General features: G+C 43.3%; 1 protein-coding gene across 2 annotated transcripts in view; it reads left to right on the forward strand.

Moving 5' to 3' along the window:
• Positions 1–19,950, forward strand: part of LOC111952526 (insulin-like growth factor 1 receptor) — a 181,854-nt gene that overhangs the window by 134,175 nt on the left and 27,729 nt on the right. For both annotated transcript variants that reach the window (XM_023971304.2, XM_070435203.1), the window contains exons 9-19: positions 616–783; positions 2,870–3,077; positions 8,447–8,718; positions 8,881–9,023; positions 9,191–9,356; positions 9,496–9,598; positions 9,821–9,891; positions 10,011–10,240; positions 10,913–11,017; positions 11,256–11,415; positions 11,643–11,772. In XM_023971304.2, coding sequence (XP_023827072.1) covers positions 616–783; positions 2,870–3,077; positions 8,447–8,718; positions 8,881–9,023; positions 9,191–9,356; positions 9,496–9,598; positions 9,821–9,891; positions 10,011–10,240; positions 10,913–11,017; positions 11,256–11,415; positions 11,643–11,772 — 1,756 coding nt within the window. The remainder of the gene's footprint in view (positions 1–615; positions 784–2,869; positions 3,078–8,446; positions 8,719–8,880; positions 9,024–9,190; positions 9,357–9,495; positions 9,599–9,820; positions 9,892–10,010; positions 10,241–10,912; positions 11,018–11,255; positions 11,416–11,642; positions 11,773–19,950) is intronic.

Here is a 19,950-nt window from a genome sequence, read left to right on the forward strand (position 1 = left end):
ATTGCATTTTATCGATGGCAATTTGAATACATAGAGATACCGTGACCAGATCCTGAGGCCCATTGTCTTGCCATTCATCTGCCGCCATCACGTCATGTTTCAGCATGATAATACACGGCCCCATGCCGCAAGCTGAAAATCTCCCAGATCTTCTATGGCCTGGATACTCACCAGACATGTCACCAATTGAGAATGTTTGGGATGCTCTGGAAAAACGTGTACGACAGCGTGTTCCAGTTCCTGCCAATATCCAGCAACTTTGCACAGCCATTGAAGAGGTGGGACAACATTCCACAGGCCACAATCAACAGCCTGATAAACTCTATGCGAAGGAGATGCACTGCATGATGCAAATGGTGGTCACACCAGATACTGACAGGTTTTCTGATCCACACCCATACCTTTTTTAAGGTGACCAACAGATGCATATCTGTATGCCCAGTCATGTGAAATCCATAGATTAGGGCCTAATGATTTTATTTCAATTGACTGATTTCCTTATATGAACTGTAACTCAGTAAAACCTTTGTAATTGTTGCATGTTGTGTTTATATTTTGGTTCAGTGTAGTAAACACCACGCACAGCATTTAAACATTTGTGTGATTTTGTCACAGAGCCGTCTATGCCAATGGATACCCGGGCGTATTCCAACTCGTCCTCCAAGCTGGTGGTGAAATGGTCGCCTCCCCTCAACCCTAACGGCAATCTCACTTTTTACCTGATCCGCTGGCAGCAGCAAGCTGAAGACAAGGAGCTGTACCAACACAACTACTGCTCCAAAGGTCAGCATTCCAACCCCTCCTCTTTCTCTTCCCATGTCTACTTTTCATCTTTGTGAATTATGGAGTCCAAACTGTAGGTATCTCTCCTCCTCTAGTATTATAATGCTCTGTACACACTCTGGTGGAAATTCAACACCAGGGACACCTGAAGTCAATCTTAAATGAATCACTCTTTATTATCAGCAAGCTGGAGAGGTTACAACAAATTCTGCACACCGTACAGGTCTATCAGAAACTCCGCTGGATCATTCCCAGCAGTTGTCTTATATACCGCTGTCGTGTCTTTACTATCATTAAATTGAAGACTTGTTTTTATCAAAGATTCTCTGTAATTAGTTATTACGCGATCAACTAAATAATAACATAACTAATTAACTAGGAAGTTGGGGCACCAGGGAAAGTATTCAGATTACAAAGTTATAATTTCCCAATATAACCTTTCAGATATTTTCATATCTGATCGATAGTCTTCTGATTAATGATTTATTTATTTTACCTCATGTTAGTCTCATTCCAAACGTCGTAAATTGTTGGTTATCTGCACGAACCCAGTCTTCACTATGAGTCATCCATACATCAATTGTCTTAAATCATTTATTTATTACTAACTAAGTAATTCACAGAAATGCATAAACAAACAAACAAACTTAAAATGGTTACATGAAATGATAGGAGAATATGCTAAACCGGCATGGCGGCTTGTTAGACAAAGGGGAAATGGGGGGGTCGACCAAGAAGTCACTACAGAGTTCATAATTATAAAAATTGACATGCTAATCTTTTACACATGAACCCTCACTCATTCGGGAACAATTGCAATCAATATATATATATTTACGCTCAGTGTGTCGTCTTGATCGCTGGTGAAAAGTTAGTTTCTGTTGGAGAGTTTCGTCCGCTCTCTCCCTCTCTCTGTCGTGGTTATTGTGGATAGTTCAGAGTGACATTCGTTATAGAATGGWTGTTTCGGCGGTTGTCGTTCTTCGCGTTCAATGATACRGAATTCCTAMCTGCAGACTAGTAATCAATATCAAAGACTTGTTCTTATTCTGTCGGTATCGATAGTATAAGAGTTTAACCACGTGGTATGGTTAAAAGATTCAYCAATGGTKKACAACCTTCGTTCCCCTCCTAATGGAGAAAAACARGGTCTAGTGATAATTTCTCAGAGTTGGGTTTTTATTCGGAATTGCAGAAAGGGGCTGTCCCAGGATGTCTGACCCAACTGGGCTCAGGGGCAGTCCTCTGATTTAGTTCAAATCAAAAGGGAATTGTATTTTTCTTCATTAAACAGTCCAAAATCATATTACACAATTATACAAACAGTATCATACTCACTCATTCATCTTATACAACAATTAGATGTAAACCTCATATTTCTACACAGTCTCCCATGAGTTTCCCCAAGTTGTGACAAACGGACCAGTTAATAGCTGGAATCTTCACCGATCTTTTATACTTTTTCCGGAACATGGAATGTGGTCTTACCTCTCAAGTTCTGTGAGGTGGAAGGATTTCCTTTGTTCACTATGAAAGTGTACCCTSTCTCTAATACTGTGTGTCCATGAGGAGATTCTCAGGAATTTACGACGTCTCTCTGACCACAGCAACCTAGTTGAAGGAGGAAAGGGGGAGGCAGGGAGTGGTAGGGAGAGGGGGATGGGGCTTGCTATACCCAAACAGGCAACGTCATGACACCGCTATACACAGACAAGTTATATATGCATGATTTAGCATTATTAATTCATCATTACTGGTGGCTCGCACATGTGACTGACCAATACCTCACGAGGCTTTCTCTCTCCAAGTTGAGACCTTAAAACCGAGATACCTTGGTTGTTCTCATAGCAATATTCTGGGTGTACTGCCAAGTTGCTTATCAGTGATAGTGAGGATTCCTCCATACACGATCAGTCAGTTACCTACATGAACCCAGCTAATTAGTTATTAGAAAAGTAGCATTGATTTGTTACACAAACATAAGATTTTCCTCACAACACCACCTAATTCCTTTTCATTTTTGCTTTCTTTGGTGAATGCTGTCATTTGCTAACGGGTCCTGTTCCCCTCCAACTCTCAACAAAAGAGCTGAAGATCCCCATTAGAATCTCAGCCACGGGGTTGGCAGACATGGAGGAGGACACCAAGCCCACCAAGCCTGACCTGTCTGGGGGGGACAAGGGCCCCTGCTGCCCCTGCCCCAAGACCAAGGAGGACCTGAAGGCAGAGATAGACGACGCATCCTACCGCAAAGTCTTTGAGAACTTCCTGCACAACTCCATCTTCACCCCCAGGTAGGTGCCAGGCAGCAGGCAGTCTTTCTCTATGGTGAGAGATCATTCAACAGTGTGATATTAAAGCACTGGCTATAACCTCCCCCATTTGATTACAGCTTTTCGACCAAACCCTTCTCTGAGACTTTGTCGATTATTATCAAAGAGCTGAGCTCACAGTCTGGGTCCTGTTTGCTTTAATAGCCCAGAGAGAGATCCAGGATCAGGAGGCATTGGGGCTGTAATTACCCAGCCCTGAGACTGGGACTGACAGGATCTAAACATCATGAGGGTTTGGAGGGAGGGGGGGAGGGTGTAGGGCTGCTGGGCTGTAGCTGTGTCAGAGGACCCTGCCTGACAGGGAGAAACATGGGGAGCAGGAATTCAATGCCTGCTTACGGCATTTGTGGCTTTTCCATCGCCATGACGACGGCGGCGGCGGATATTAAGGCCTAGCAGGCTGTAATTTAGGCAGCACAAACAAACCCAGGGAGAGGGATCTGATTAATGAGTCTGAAGGGCCTGCGCTGCACTCTGCTCGCTGGGCTGGCTGCACCCTTTTAGCCCGTTAGCCTTTTGTTTGCCAGAATGGGGAACGACATCTGTGTTGTGTTATAATTTTACCTTCTCATGGCTACGGATGCTTTACAGTTTCAAAGACTCCAACCCATTTCCACACACACATTCACTCTATGTCATACACACACAGATGTACTCATTGTGTTTTGAAATTGATCATTTTTCAGGGTTAACTCAGGCCACTTGTTTCTCCATACCAGATGGCAGATCAGGCCCTGTGTGTGTCTGTGTGTGTGAGGTGATTGAGTGCATGAGTGATACTGCGTTTGTGTACTCAGTGTATTCAGGGTACAGGTTTGAGTATTCACTGAATTAGTACCATTTCATCGCAAAACAAATTGAATGGAAAACAAATTCTAATGCACTTGTTAACCTCCATAGACTTCTCTGGTGCTTGATACATTCCAGTGTTTATATCTTGCCCTGACGCCAGCCTGCTTAGTACAGTATGCTCTTCATCACCTGCTGGGCTAAGCTCATGCATTTATGTAATGTTATGATGCCCTTTCCTTCGCCTCTGTGATGCTCTCTTTCACAGTATTAAAACAAACAATAAAACAAGACCACTATTCTGCCCTACCAAGCAAAAAGGCAGTAACTGCTCATAGCGTGGAACTGAGAAAAATTGCTTTTATTTACCTTGGTTTCACAGTAACTGAGTGCAGTTACTGCTAACATGACTGCCATTTTCTCCAAAACACAATACAATAGAGGCAGGATACTTGTCCACATGATTAAGCATGTATTTAATGTAGCTGTCTCGCCCTGACCATAGTTTGCTTTGTATGTTTCTATGTTTTGTTTGGTCAGGGTGTGATCTGAGTGGGCATTCTATGTTGTATGTCTAGTTTGTCTATTTCTATGTGTTTGGCCTGATATGATTCTCAATCAGAGGCAGGTGTTAGTCGTTGTCTCTGATTGGGAACCATATTTAGGTAGCCTGTTTTGTATTGTGGGTTGTGGGTGATTGTTCCTGTTCCTGTGTTTTTGTATTTTCACTGTTCAGGACTGTTTCGTTTCGTTCTCGTGTTTTGTTAGATTATTCGTGTTCATTAAAATGGATAATCATCACGCTGCATTTTGGTCCTCCTCTCTTTCGCCCGACGAAGAACGTTACAGTAGCAGAAATGACATTAACTCCTTTTTCGACCAAGTGAGCAGTTACTGCCTTTTTGCTTGGTAGGGCAGTATTGTTACTAATTGTTTTCTTTCACTCTCTTGTTGATTTGTTATAGTTGTCTAGGAAACCGAGGAGTGCCAGGTCTCTGGCCTGCCGCTAAGGACTATGCTTGTGTATGCACAGGTACTCCACCACAACAGAGCCAGCATTATCACAAAACACTCTAGGGAAGTGCCTCTGAATGAGTGCAATTTTTTTCTCTCAAAAGTCCAGGGTTAACAGAGAAGGGGAAAGGGAGGGGGGAAACAGAAACAGAGAGAAGAGGAAATGTTTTCCATTCTGTGCTCTCGTGCTCTCCCTCTCTCCTTCCCTCACATGCTCTCTTTGTCCGCGGCATGGTTCGGAGTGACCGGCTGCCAGGAAATGTACAGAGAAGCCATCTGGAATTCAAATGAATGAGGAGAGAAAGGGAAGATCCCCTTAAAGCTGGCCAGACCAGTGAACACATTCAGCAAGACAGACTGACTGGCTGGAGAAGTAGACGAGAGTAGTCAGGGGACAGGGATGGGTGACAACCTTTCAAATTCACTGAGTGGACATCAGCTGATTGGGTTGTTGCAACCATGAATCACCTAACTCATGATGGACAAGGACATTGAGAAGTACAAGGACACACAGAAGGACATTGAGAAGTACAGCGAAGGTTCCTGTGTTTTTCCTGTTGTTGGCAGTTGGCACTGCCCTTACCATCTGCTTATCACCCTGTATGTTTTCAGAGAGCACTCGCCATCACAGCTGTGCTTTAATATTGTATATGATCATGAAGTAGAAAAAAGTGTCCTTTCTCTGGCCTCTCTTTTCACTGGCATGAGAGGCTGCTATGTTCAGCTGCTGTGGTAAAAGAGTACCGCTAAATCACACTGTTCTGGCTCCAGACAGAGGGTGCAGTCATGTCTCTCTTAGGATCCTTCGTACAGCGTAAAGGTGAGAAAGAGGGAGGTATTTTTTAAGGAGGGGAGCTGGGGGGTACACCAGCTGCAGTAGCAGCGCCTGGTTAGAAGGTCACGCTTCAGTATCAGTCCTCTGTCTAAAGTTCATTTGAGGACAGGTCTGCTTTGCTCTGCTCTGCTCTGCCTCGTAGCTTCTGGCAACCCAGCCATCTGTCCCCTCTCCTGGGCAAATTGGCACATGGGGGCGTCTACTCATCACCCCTCTCATTCATCTTGGGGCAAACCAGTCTTCAATGGCAGGCTGTTCCGTGCTCCCTTCCATGAACTTGTCTCTTATACAAGATGTTCATTAAAGCTCTGCCAGTCCTCAGTTGCTGTTGTGTTTGTTAATAGTAACTTATTGTTTTGGGGCGCTGTGCACGTGACTTTGCTGGAGCAGTTAAAACTTTCAGGATGGAATGTTGACAGAGGTGTGCGATGGCTTCTGTTTTCTTCCCACAGATCTGTGTGCCTGTCTGTGCCTGTTTGTGTTTTTCCACTCACAGTAAATACTTTTTTCCCGTGGGTGCCCGTCAGTCTCAAGGTCTTTTGTCACCCGCTCATATTTGTCATTTTTTTTAGAGGAATAGTTCTGAGAGAACATTGGCTTTGTACAGTATTTTCGAAGGTCTAGATGTTGGAATGTAAAATAAAGCAGAAACCACATTCTCTTGTATTCCTGAGTGAACCCTCCTGGCCTGTAACTGTTAGGTGCAGTTAGAGAGAGATACTCAGGAGATCAGTCATTTCAGACACACTCATCCATCAAAGTCACTTTCATTCACTAATGAATTTATCTCTCCTTAAAGACTCTTTACATATTTACTTTATCTTGTTCATGTGTACTGTAAACACCCTATGAATCTAAATATGTTCTGGATTAATTGTTGTTTAAGCCAACATATACACAGCACATTCCACCACTGTCAGACAGTCCTGTATTCTCCTTACCTCAGTTGACTGCACTGTGGGCTGACTGCACAGGAGCTGCTGAGGGTAGGACGGTTCATAATAATGGCTGGAATGGACAGATCGGAATGGTTTCGATACCTATTCCATTTATTCTGTTTCAGCCATTACTTTGAGCTCGTCCTCCCCAATTAAAGTGCACCAGCCGCCTGTGGCTGACTGTTGAATTTTTTCAGAGACCCAGAGAGAGCCAGTCGTTACACGTCCTCTAAAGGTGACTCTAGGTAGGTCTGCTCCTCTCGGTATCGGCACAGCGCCCCGTGTGTTGTTGAGTCCCAGTGGCCCGCCTAGTAGTGTCTGGTGATCTGCTACTGCTACCGCTGCCTGCATGTTGTCAGTGGCTCCAGCCAGGGTCCACTTGCAGCGGCTGGCTCTCCAGCTTCTGTGGCTCACACCATCATCCTCCTCATCATCCTCATCATTGTGTTCACAACCATCTCCATCACTCCATGAAAGAGGGCTGCAGTCCTGTTGCAGGTTCTCTTGTTTGCTCTTTTTGACGGAATGTACCATTTGATTTCGTGTTTATTGCTTTATTTGCCTTATTTTAGTATCATGCAAAAAAAACGCCTCTCTATGCATCAAACATGTGGTCATTATTCTCCCATAACTTTCCCTTGAAAAGTGCATTTGTCCTGTGGATGAGGACATGTAGGCTAACAGAGTCGGTAGGGGTCTGTATGGACAGGCATGGTGCTGACAGTGTGTGGATGTGTGCTCTCTCTGCACCTCTGTCCCACCTCTCTGACCTCATCACACCACACAGCTCCACAGGGAGCAGACCCCTGCAGCTGGACAGACACACTGCAACAACAAATACAACCAGGCCACTTCAACATAATGTACTCTACTCTCAGTTAAGTTGTATCCCACTGGAAATGGTCATTTTACTGTTTGATAGTACTTATTACTACTTCTTATTCCCATATTATATTCCTGTAGAGGACCCCGCCCTGTCCAGTGAGGTTGAAGGGGATGCTTTTGTTCAGTGTGACTCGTGTCAATGACATCATGTGGGCTCGGTATGAAGGCTACAGTATACTGTATGTACAGTATGGTGTTCCAGAGTATATTACTGCAGCGATTCTCAACTGGTGGGTTGCGACCGGGAGGTTTTGAATGGGTCGCAGAGTTTTTTTTTTAAACAGCAAGAAGTGTGTAGAAATGATAATGAACTTAAAAGTTTTAAATMTAATCTCAGATTTTAAAAATTATATCACAGAATTTTCAATATAGAGCTTAGCAGCACTATTTTGGTTGGTTTTGTGCTCTCAAACCAATGAGTTTATTAACATTCTTCATCAAGAACATGGGAATGATTTCATTATTGACAATGAAAGAGGTGGGAATGTTGTTCCCTTGTCATATAATTGCTACATTTACTATCAATATAGCATTAAAAATAGTTTTCCATTTTGTATTTTTCGCAATATGAATATTAGGTGGCAACGGAGACAACCTCGTTCAATTTGGGTCCCGAGGCAAAACCAGTTGAGAACCACTATATTACTGTATGGCTAGCTGACTTGATATTCCCCTCTCTCCTCTTTAACTGTACCTCAGCTCCCTTCCAGAGAAGCTGAAAGCCCACACATCTTCTCCACTCCTTCTTCTCCTCAACCTTTGTCTCTTATCCTTTGTCTTTCTTTGCCACACATGTGCCTTTTCTGCTACAGTGAGTCAGTGGGTCTCTCTCTCTAGCATTTCTTTATGCAACCCCCTTTGTCCTTCAGGCCCCCAGACCGGCGGCGTAGGGATCTATTTGGGGTGGCTAACAGCACCTTGGCGCGGGGTGGCAACACCACAGGCCTGGAGGGTAATGGGACAGACGGAGAATCCCCCGAGAGGGAGTTCCCCTTCATGGAGGACCGGAGCAAGACAGAGTTTATAGAGATCGCCAACCTACAGCCCTTCACTGTCTACCGCATCGACATCCACGCCTGTAACCAGGAGGTCCGCCGCTGCAGTGCTGGAGCCTTCGTGTTTTCCAGGACCAAACCTGCAGGTGAGGCAGTCACACACACAGACACAGACGACGCTAGACACAAAGGCTTCAACAACAACACCTTGACCATGGCCATCTGTTCTAGGCTAACTGTGCCTTTTTGGAAATGGCTTATGTGTAGGAAGACATCTGATATTTAGTGTCTGTGTCTCTGCCCATCAGACAAAGCGGATGACATGCCAGGCACGGTGAATCAGGAGAGGGATGAGAAGGTGGAGGGGTCGGTGCTGCTGAGGTGGCCGGAGCCTGTCAACCCCAACGGTCTCATCCTGATGTATGAGATTAAGTTTCGCCAAGGCACCGAGGTGAGTCTGTATGGGCCAGGGCGCCTGGGAGTTCTGCAGGGCCTCAACCACTCAACCCACTGTGGCCCTCAGACATCAGGTTGACACTTTGTCTGTGTGTGTGTGTGTGTGTGTGTGTGTGTGTGTGTGTGTGTGTGTGTGTGTGTGTGTGTGTGTGTGTTTTCCAGCCTGAGAAACATGAGTGTGTGTCACGCCAGCACTACAGAGTGCACAAAGGAGCTCGTCTGACCAACCTGGGCTCTGGGAACTACTCTGCCCGCGTGCGTGCCACCTCCCTGGCAGGAAACGGGTCCTGGACTGAGCCAGTGTCCTTCTACGTGACCCCACGCACACGTATGGAGAACACGTGTATTTCCTCGTTAAAATGCCTTTTATATGGATGATTTTCATGCCCAGAAATTATATTTCTGTTAAATCCTCCTTTTCTCATTGGTCAGATTTGAATAGTTGTTCTGTTATCATCTTGTTGCAGGGGACTACGACATCACGTTCTATCTGGTCATCATCATCCCCATCATAGTGATAATCCTTATTGCCAGCCTCATCACTGCACTCTTTTTTATCAACAAAAAAAGGTAAGAGGAGCTGAATGATCACTATAACAAACAACTGTGTCTCTGTAACAAAATGTTTGACTAGTGCGATATTAATCAGTTTAATAATATAATAGTGCTATTGTGATCATTTTCCTGCCTGCAGTTCATAAGATTGTCGGCTTTTCTGCTGAATGAACGATCCCATTTATCTGTTGCCGAAGCTGCCTCCACTGGCTCACACAGATATGTTTGTGTCCACAGGAACAGTGACAGGCTGGGGAATGGTGTCCTCTATGCTTCTGTCAACCCTGAGTACTTCAGTGCTGCTGAGAGTAAGAACCATCTGAACACCTACAGTGTCATTATAAATGCAAAATGTCCGACTGTCAAGGTCTCCTCGGGTGATGGTGTTTTGTGTCTGTCTCTGATTGTCCTCTCCTCCTGTGTTCAGTGTATGTCCCAGATGAGTGGGAGGTGGCCAGGGAAAAGATCACCATGCACAAGGAGTTGGGCCAGGGTTCCTTTGGCATGGTGTACGAGGGCCTCGCTAAGGGCGTGGTTAAAGACGACCCAGAGACGCGCGTGGCCATCAAGACGGTCAACGAGTCAGCCAGCATGAGGGAGAGGATAGAGTTCCTCAATGAGGCTTCCGTCATGAAGGAGTTCAACTGTTACCACGTGGTGAGAGAGACAAAACACRAGTTAACATCAGGAACATTGGCTCAGAAACACTAGCTTTGAGTGATGAGATTATTGCTTCAATTTCACAAGGTTCACAATTTCAAGGTTAGAAACAAAGGGCCCCAGGCAGAGACCACTGGCAGAGACCGCTGCATAGGGTCGGAGACACCTGGCTGGCTGATGAGGTCAGAGGTCAAAGCCAGGGCAGACTACCCAGGGCACAGGGAGCTGCAGTATAATTCCAGTATAACCTGAGGCCAGCTGTAACTGTGTGATCTGAGACCTCTGTGCTCTATCACAGCCGAATCCTCATTAATTCAGCTAAACGGAAATGTTAAGGATTTCCCCCTTGGAAAAACTATGTTACAACCTTTTAGCATGTCTGGGTGATTAAAAGCCAAACACTTAATTATTAAGCTCAATTTGAATAATTTAGAGGCAAGGAGGAGTTTTTTTCTGCTTTCCTCAAAGTTCCACAGTAGTTTTAGTTAAGATGAGCCAGAGTAGTTTCAAAAGCAAGAACATTCCACATCACTTCAGTCACTTAGTGAATATTAGCACTTAGAAATCTGTTTCTTTCCCAAAAGTTTCAGAAGGAATACTACACCAACGAGAATTGTTTGTGCTCATCTACCCTGATACCCTCTCTGTGCTGTGTTCTGATTGGTGTAGGTGCGTCTGCTGGGCGTGGTCTCTCAGGGACAGCCCACCTTGGTGATAATGGAGCTGATGACCCGTGGAGACCTGAAGAGTCACCTGCGCTCTCTCCGTAAAGAGGTATGTACATTACCCCTCCAGCTCTTTCTAACATAGTCTCTCACAGAACTCAAGTCTATGCGTCAGTGCATTAATCATGTAATACGGCACACACACAAACCTCCGTCAGTTGGTCTCTCACATTGTGTGGTGTGCCCTGGCCATGGTTCAGTGCTGCAGACAGCAGGGAGAAGGAGGTTGGAGAGACTGAATGGCCTGCTTGTGCTCACGTCTCTGCCTCTTTGCCTCTTTGCCACAGAACACGTCCAGCCAGGTTCTGCCCCCGCTGAAGAAGATGATCCAGATGGCAGGGGAGATTGCGGACGGCATGGCATACCTCAACGCCAACAAGTTCGTCCACAGAGACCTGGCTGCCAGGAACTGCATGGTGGCGGAGGACTTCACCGTCAAGATCGGAGGTGAGTGCCTGTGCCTGTTTGTTTAATGCTAAACTCCCTCTGCTCTGCTGTACTCCAAAGTAAGTATTTTGAGATCACTGAGTGCTTGAGGGGGAGGAATAGCTTGCAGATGTAAATGGACAGAAGAGAAGGAGAGGTGAGGAATGGATTAGGCCTCATGAGCATCCACTCCCTCACATTAGTGGGATATTTAGTGGCCACTCAAAWTTCTCTTCTCTTCTTCTCAGACTTTGGCATGACGCGAGACATCTACGAGACGGATTACTATCGGAAAGGAGGGAAGGGCCTTCTGCCAGTCCGCTGGATGTCCCCAGAGTCGCTGAAAGACGGAGTGTTCACCACAAACTCTGATGTCTGGTAAGAGCTCCTCGCCTCTGACTCATACACACATGCGCATACACAGACCTGCGCAGTACACTAGCTGTATGTGTGCTAGAATATTGCATGCTCTCTCCGGGACTAGCATGGGGAAAACAGGCATATCACTTCACACACACAGTCCATGTCCTAAGGAAGTTAGGAATTCATCTGGATGCTATTATAGTTAGTAGGTACAGTACATTCTGGCAGTGAAAAGTAGTTCCTGTTTAGTCAAGTTCCTCTGTGCTTTCAGGAACATAGAGTGAGTTTAGAACAGCAGATCAACGCTCCTTCCAGTTCTCTCTCTGGAATGGGTTGCTTTAGAGAAATATAGCTGTTTCCTAGCTCCTTAGTTTTTGTTTCCCAATAGAAAGTGTCCCACGGGTCTGTCCCTACAAGCACACTTAAACTCCTCCAGATGTTTTCAAATGATGGTTTAGAGTGCCAACAGAAATTCACCTCCACGTCCCGCTCCCTATCTTCCTCTTTGAAGTCACGCAGATGAAAACAAGCATTGTGGGAACTTATTTTGGGCTCCTATGAAATTACCAGTAGGTGTCTGTTCTTGTTTATCTAAAAAAGTATCTTAATGTGGTTTTGTCTTTCAACACACTCCTGTTTCAGCCAATTAGATACAAGTCAATGTTATAAAAGGCTTTTTTAACCCTCATACTACCAACATCTTTTACATACATGGATTACCAACTGGGGTCATTTTGACCCTAAGAAGAAACTATTGGAAAAAGCAACAATCATAGCAAAATATCAACATATTTCTTATTAAAACATTATTAGGCATGTAAATAATGTGTATCTGAAATTTAACAAAATAGTCAAAACAGATTGTTATTCTAGCAAAATTACAGTTCATTTTAATATTCTGTAAAACAAAAATATATATATTTTCCCTTAAATGATATGCAGCTTTTTTTTAGAAGTACAATCCACATTAGTACTAAAAAGCTGATTTACCATAATTTGGTTGCCTTATCATTTAGTTCTTAGAATTTTGAAGTAAATACTAATTTTGTCATATTTGGTAAAATCAACTGCCATTTAGGGGTGGTACACCAAKATTTGAAGTATTCTTAATTTTATTCACAAAAAGTGATTCATCCATTGATCCTGAAAGACAATGAACAAACATATGGCATAGTTTTCTTTATTTACCTCACAGATAGCATTAGCATTGCTGCTAGTGAAACAATGGGAGTGGTAAGGCCGTGGTAAGGCCTATGGCAGGATGCTTCAAAAAGCATGCCCAAATCCTCAATGTCACGTTAAGCCAAATGTTATAGCAACCAAAGTACCATAACAAGTTGCACATATAGCATATAGTATAGGATTTCTGCTATTTATGTAACATTTCCTGGAGAATAACTATTATTCGGAGAATACACACCAATACAGCACAATGTGTACATTCGGAGGGTAGGTGATTTCATTACTCTAGTTCTATCAAGTATTCATACCACTGACAGACTTTTTATGAGTTGTTTTGACTGCAACTAAGCATATATGTAAGGTCATTTTCATTCTGTACACAGTCATACCTAATTATAAACAGTAATAACCATAGGTGAGTATATAAGATGCTCCATCTCTGCAGGTGATATATTTATCTGGTCAAAATCACTAATACAAGGTCACCCTTCACCCTCTGATGATATGTAGAACTTAATATTATGTCTCCAGAGTATTCTGGATTCAAATTAAGACTTTTCTCTGTAGATTCTGAGTGTATCTGAGTTCTGTATTGCAGTTCTATCAAGTATTTATATGAGTTTTATATGCAAAAAAATAAGGTAATTCTCCTTTTGTGCACAGTCATTTGATACGTGATATAGAAAAGTACAAACTTAGTACATGGGGAGCTATATCTCTGCAGATGATCTGTCTGTCTGGTCAAAATCGCTGATACAGGTRCCCCTCCAACCTCTGGTGGTAAGGATAACTTGTTATTACGTCTCCAGAGAAACCTAGATTCATATAAATGTCCTGTTCATCAAATGACTATAGGCGGAATTATGTGRGGGTTTTTAAAAGTCCATATTGATACAGGAACACTTAACAATGATTTTGATTTATTGAGAACAAGCTGACTGACAAAGTCATGATGATGCTGTCTACACACAATACACAAACAGATGGAGAAATGTTGTTTTTCATCACAAAAGGGGCGGCTCTTGTAATGTGCTCCAGCATTCAACGCAGTTTTTTCCTACCTGAAAATTGAGACCCGACGTATCATTCCTTGCAAAGACTGAGGGGTAGTATGAGGTGAGTTTTGCACTCTTTCATGGAGAAATATTTTGGACCGGTATGTTCACAATCTGAAAAGGGTGAAGGAGACGAGGAGTGGGGCTGCCTCTGGTGTGTCCCCCACCGATTTTCAGACAACTGGATTGGCTTCGTGTTCACGGGAGACATCGTCAGACAGACACAGACAAAAATATGCCAGAAACGGTATGTACTCGTCATGCAACTGAGTCCTTTTGTATAGTCAGTGTGTGTGTTTGTGACCTTATGCTTAGCAGACATAGTTAGAACATGTGAAATCAGTTGTTTTCTGGATGGGAGAAATTGTGAGTGGGACGCATTCTGTGCCTGTGTTATCATAATGATTAGCAGGCTAGTTCAAACATCAGAAAACAGACAGTGTGTTGTGTTAAGTAGATTGAGATGTTGATGAAATCAGTTATTTATATTATAAACATTTTAACTCAAAGGAGCCAATGGAGATGTTTTAAGATTGCTTCCATTGTATTCTAATACATTCGCCATCTCCTTGTTGGTGTTGGAGGGAGTGGTGTTTTGGACAGTCCAGAGACGGAGCTGAGCCCTGAGGGCCCATCTACAGGTGGTTCATCATGCCTTCTCACCAACACCCAACCCACCGTCCAGGCGCACCCTTTTCTCTTCCCTGAAACTCCATCAACCTGTACCCCATCTCCCRGACCCAGATCCAATGGCCGGAAGAGGAAGGCAACTGAGGATCCTTTGGACACTGACATTATGCAGCGGGTGGATGACTTAAAGAAACGGCAGCAGGAGTTACAGAAACAGCAGCAGTGTTCAGCAAAGGCTGTCTACAACGTCATGYTACCATGGATGGTGTCTATTCCTGCTGATCAGTCTCCCGTTTGTCTCACCCCAAAAAATATGTTGTTGTGGGCTTTTTTTTCTTATTCATACGTTAAGGTCGTGGGTAATTTCCTAGATTTATTTGGTGCATGTTTCTTATACTTGCAGTGCTTTCGGAAAGTGTTCAGACCCCTTTGCTTTTTCCACATTTTGTTATGTTACAGCCTTATTTTGAAATGTATTACATCATTTCCCCCCCCCCCCCCATCAATCTACACACAATACCTCATAATGACAAAGCAAAAACAGGTTTTTATAAATTTGAGCAAATTTGTTAAAAATAATGATATCACATTTACATAAGTATTCAGACCCTTTACTCAGTACTTTGTTTAAGCATCTTTGGCAGCGATTACAGCCTTGATTCTTCTTGCGTATGACGCTACAAGCTTGGCACACATGTATTTGGGGAGTTTCTCCCATTCTTCTCTGCAGATCCTCTCAAGCTCTGTCAGGTTGGATGGGCAGTGTCGTGCAAAGCTATTTTCAAGTCGCTACAGAGATGTTCGATCAGGTTCAAGTCCAGGCTCTGGCTGGGCCACTCAAGGACATTCAGAGACTTGTTCCGAAGCCACTCCTACATTGTCTTGGCTGTGTGCTTAGGGTCGTTGTCCTGTTGGAAGGTGAACCTTCGCCCCAGTCTAAGGTCCTGAGTGCTCTGGAGCAGGTTTTCATCAAGGATCTCTCTGTACTTTGCTCCGTTCATCTTTCCCTTGATCCTGACTAGTCTCCCAGTCCCTGRCACTGAAAAACATTCCCACAGCATGATGCTGCCACCAGCATTCTTCACCGTAGGGATGGTGCCAGGTTCCCTCCAGACGTGACGCTTGGCATTCAAAGAGTTCAATCTTGGTTTCATCAGACCAGAGAATTGTGTTTCTCATGGTCTGAGAGTCCTTTAGGTGCCTTATGGTAAACTCCAAGTGAGCTGTCATGTGCCTTTTTACTGACAGGTGTGTGCCTTTCCAAATCATGTCCAATCAATTGAATTTACCACAGGTGGACACCAATCAAGTTAAAGAAACATCTTCAATGGAAACAGGATGTTCCTGAGCTCAATTTCAAGTCTCATAGCAAAGGGTTTGAATATATACAGTGGGGAGAACAAGTATTTGATACACTGCCGATTTTGCCGGTTTTCCTACTTACAAAGCATGTAGAAGTCTGTAATTTTTATCATAGGTACACTTCAACTGTGAGACGGAATCTAAAACAAAAATCCAGAAAATCACATTGTATGATTTTTAAGTAATTAATTAGCATTTTATTGCATGACATAAGTATTCTACAAGTGATTTCATTTGATCCTGAAGACAGTGAACAACATAGGCATAGTTTTTCTGTTATTTACCTCAAGATACATTAGCATGCTGCTAGTGAACAATGGGAGTGGTAAGGCTTCTTTGGTAAGGCTATGCAGGATGCTTCAAAAACGGCATGCCGAATCCTCCAAGGTACGTTAAGAAATGTCTATAGCACCAAAGTATACAGTTGCACTATGCATTATAAGTAAAGGATTCATGCTATTTATTGTAATCATCCGTGGAGAATAACTTATTATTGGAGATACACACCAATACAGCACAATGTGTACATCGGGAGGGTAGTGATTTTCATTTACTCTAGTTCTATCAACGTATTCATACCACTGACGAGACTTTTTATGAGTTGTTTGACTCAACTAAGCATATGGTAAGGTCATTTTCATTCTGTACAAGTCATACCTAATTATAAACAGTAGATAACATAAGGTGAAGTATAAAGATGTGCATCTCTGCAGGAGTGATATATTATTGTCAAAAATCATATACAAGGTACCCTTCACCCTTCTGATGATATGTAACTTAGATTTAATGTCTCAGAGTATTCTGTGATTCAAATTAAGACTTTCTGCTGTAGATTCTGAGTGTATCGAGTTCTTGTATGCGTTCTACAAGTATTATATGAGTTTTATATGAACAAAATAAGGTAATTTCCTTGTTGGCACCAGTCTTTGATACGTGACTATAGAAAAGTACATTAACTTGAGTAGCATGGGGAGCTATATCTCTGCAGCATGATCTTGTACGTTCTGTCAAAATTCGCTGATACAGCCTCTCAAACGTCTGGGGTGGTAAGGATAACGTTGTTATTACGTCTCAGGAAACCTAGATTCATATAAATGTTCCTGTGCATCAAATGGACTATAGGCGGAATTATGTGTGGTTTTTTAAAAAGTCATATTGATACAGGAACATTAATGGATTTGATTTATTGAGAACAAGCTGACGTGAAAAGTCTGATGATGCTGTTACACAAACACAAACAGATGGAGAAATGTTTTGTTTTCATCAAAAAGGGCGTCTTGGTAATGTGTCCAGCATGTCAACGCAGTTTTTTCCTACCTGAAAAATTGGAGACCCGACGGTATCATTCATTGCAAAGACTGAGGGGTTAGTATGAGTGAGTTTTGCCTCTTCTATGGGAATATTGGAACCGGTATGTTTCACAATCTGAAAGGGTGAAGAGACGAGGGTGGGGCTGCCTCTGGTGTGTCCCACCGGTTTTTCAGACAACTGGATGGCTTCGTGTGTTAGGAAGACATGTCAGACAGACACGACAAAAATATGCAAAACGGTATGTACCGGTCATGCAACTGAGTCCTTTTGTATTCGGTGTGTGTTTGTGACTTTGCTTAGCAGACATAGTTTAGAACATGTGAAATCAGTTGTATTTTTCTGGATGGAGAAATTGTGAGTGGGAATATTCCAGTGGCCTGTGTATATAATGGATTACAGCTAGTTCAAACCTCAGAAGAACAGACAGTGTGTTTGTGTTAAGTAGATTGAAGATTTGATGAATCAGTTATTTATATTTTAAAACTTTTTAAACTCAAAGGAGCCAATGGAGATGTTTTAAAGATGTTCCATTGTATCTAATACATTCGCCATCTCTTGTTGGTGTTGGAGGAGTGGTGTTTTGACAGTCAGAGACGGAGCCTGAGTGCCCTGAGGCCCATCTACGGTGGTTATCATGCTTCTCACCAACACCCAACCACCGTCCAGGCGACCCTTTTCTCTCCCTGAACTCATTAACTGTACCCAATCTCCCACCCAGATCCAATGGCGAAGGAAGGCACTAGGATCTTTGGACACTGGACATTATGCAGCGGTGTGGATGACTTAAACGAAAGGCAGGCAGGAGTTACAGAAACAGCAAGCAGTGTTAGCAAGGTGTCTCAACGTCATGATAGCATGGATGGTGTCTATTTCCTGCTGTTCAGTCTCACGTTTGTCTCACCCAAGAAATATGTTGTTTGGGGGCTTTTTTTTTCGTAATTCATACGTTAAGGTCGTGAGATTATGTCTAGATTTATTTGGTGCATGTTTCTTATACTTGCAGTGCTTTCGGAAGTGTTCAGACCTTTGGCCTTTTTCCACATTGTTATGTTACAGGCCTTTATTGTTGAAATGTATTACATTCATTTCCCCCCCACCCTGATCATTACACACCAAATACCTCATAATGAAAGCAAAACAGGTTTTTATAAATTTTGAGCAAATTTGTTAAAAATAACTGAATCACAATTTTACATAAGATATTCAGACCCTTTACTCAGTACTTTGTTTAATGCTCTTGTGGAGCCGATTACAGCCTTGATTCTTCTTCGGCGTATGACGCTACAAGCTTGGCACACAGGTATTTGGGAGTTTCTCATTTCTTCTCTGCGATCCTCAAGCTCTGTCAGGTTGGATGGGCAGTGGTCGTGCAAGCTATTTTCAAGTGCTACAGGAGATGTTCGATAGGTTAAGTCCAGGCTCTGGCTGGGCCACTCAAGGAATTCAGAGACTGTGTTCGAGCACTCTACATTGTCTTGGCTGTGTGCTTAGGGTCGTTGTCCTGTTGGAAGGTGAACTTCGCCCAGTCTAAGGTCCTGAGTGCTCTGGAGCAGGTTTTTTCATCAGGATCTCTGTACTTTGCTCCGTTCATCTTTCCCTTGATCCTGACTAGTCTCCAGTCCTGTCACTGAAAACATTCCAAGCATGATGCTGCACCAGCATTCTTCGCACGTAGGGATGGTGCCAGGTTCCCTCAGACGTGACGCTTGGCATTCAAAGGGTTCAATCTTGGTTTCATCAGACAGAGAATTGTGTTTCTCATGGTCTGAGAGTCTTTAGGTGCTTATGGTAATCTCAAGTGAGCTGTTATGTGCTTTTTACTGCCAGGTGTGGTTTCCAAATCATGTCAATAATTGAATTTCAACAGGTGGACACAATAAAATTAAAGAAACATTTCAATGGAAACAGGATGTTCTGAGCTCAATTTCAAGTCTCATAGCAAAGGGTTTGAATATATACAGTGGGGAGCAAGTATTTGATACACTGCCGATTTTGCGGTTTTCTACTTACAAAGCATGTAGAAGTATGTAATTTTTACAAGGTACATTCAACTGTGAGACGGAATCTAAAACAAAAATCAGAAATCACATTGTATGATTTTAGTAATTAATTAGCATTTTATTGCATGACATAAGTATTGTTGATGATCAGAAAAGCAGAAGTTATATTGTACAGAAACTTTGTTTGCAATTACAGAGATCATACGTTTCCTGGTTTGCACACACTGCAGCAGGGATTTTTTGGCCACTCCTCCATCAAGACTCCAGATCCTTCAGGTTTGTGTGGCTGTCGCTGGGCAATACGGACTTTCAGCTCCCTCCAAAAGATTTTTCTATTGGGTTCAGGTCTGGAGACTGGCTAGGCCACCAGGACCTTGAGATGCTTCTTACAGAGCCACTCCTTAGTTGCCCTGGCTGTGTGTTTTCGGGTCGTTGTCATGCTGAAGACCCAGCCACGACCCAATTTCAATGCTCTTACTGAGGAAAGGAGTTCGTTGGCAACAAGATCTGCGATACATGCCCATCCATCCTCCCTCAAATCGGTGGCAGTGTCCTGTCCTTTGCAGAAAGCATCCCAAGAATGATGTTTCCACTCAATGCTTACGGTTGGATGGTGTTCTTGGGGTTGTACATCCTTACTTCTTCTACGTACA

This window comes from Salvelinus sp. IW2-2015, linkage group LG26 (genome assembly GCF_002910315.2).
Source record: "Salvelinus sp. IW2-2015 linkage group LG26, ASM291031v2, whole genome shotgun sequence".
Taxonomy (NCBI): Eukaryota; Metazoa; Chordata; class Actinopteri; order Salmoniformes; family Salmonidae; genus Salvelinus; species Salvelinus sp. IW2-2015.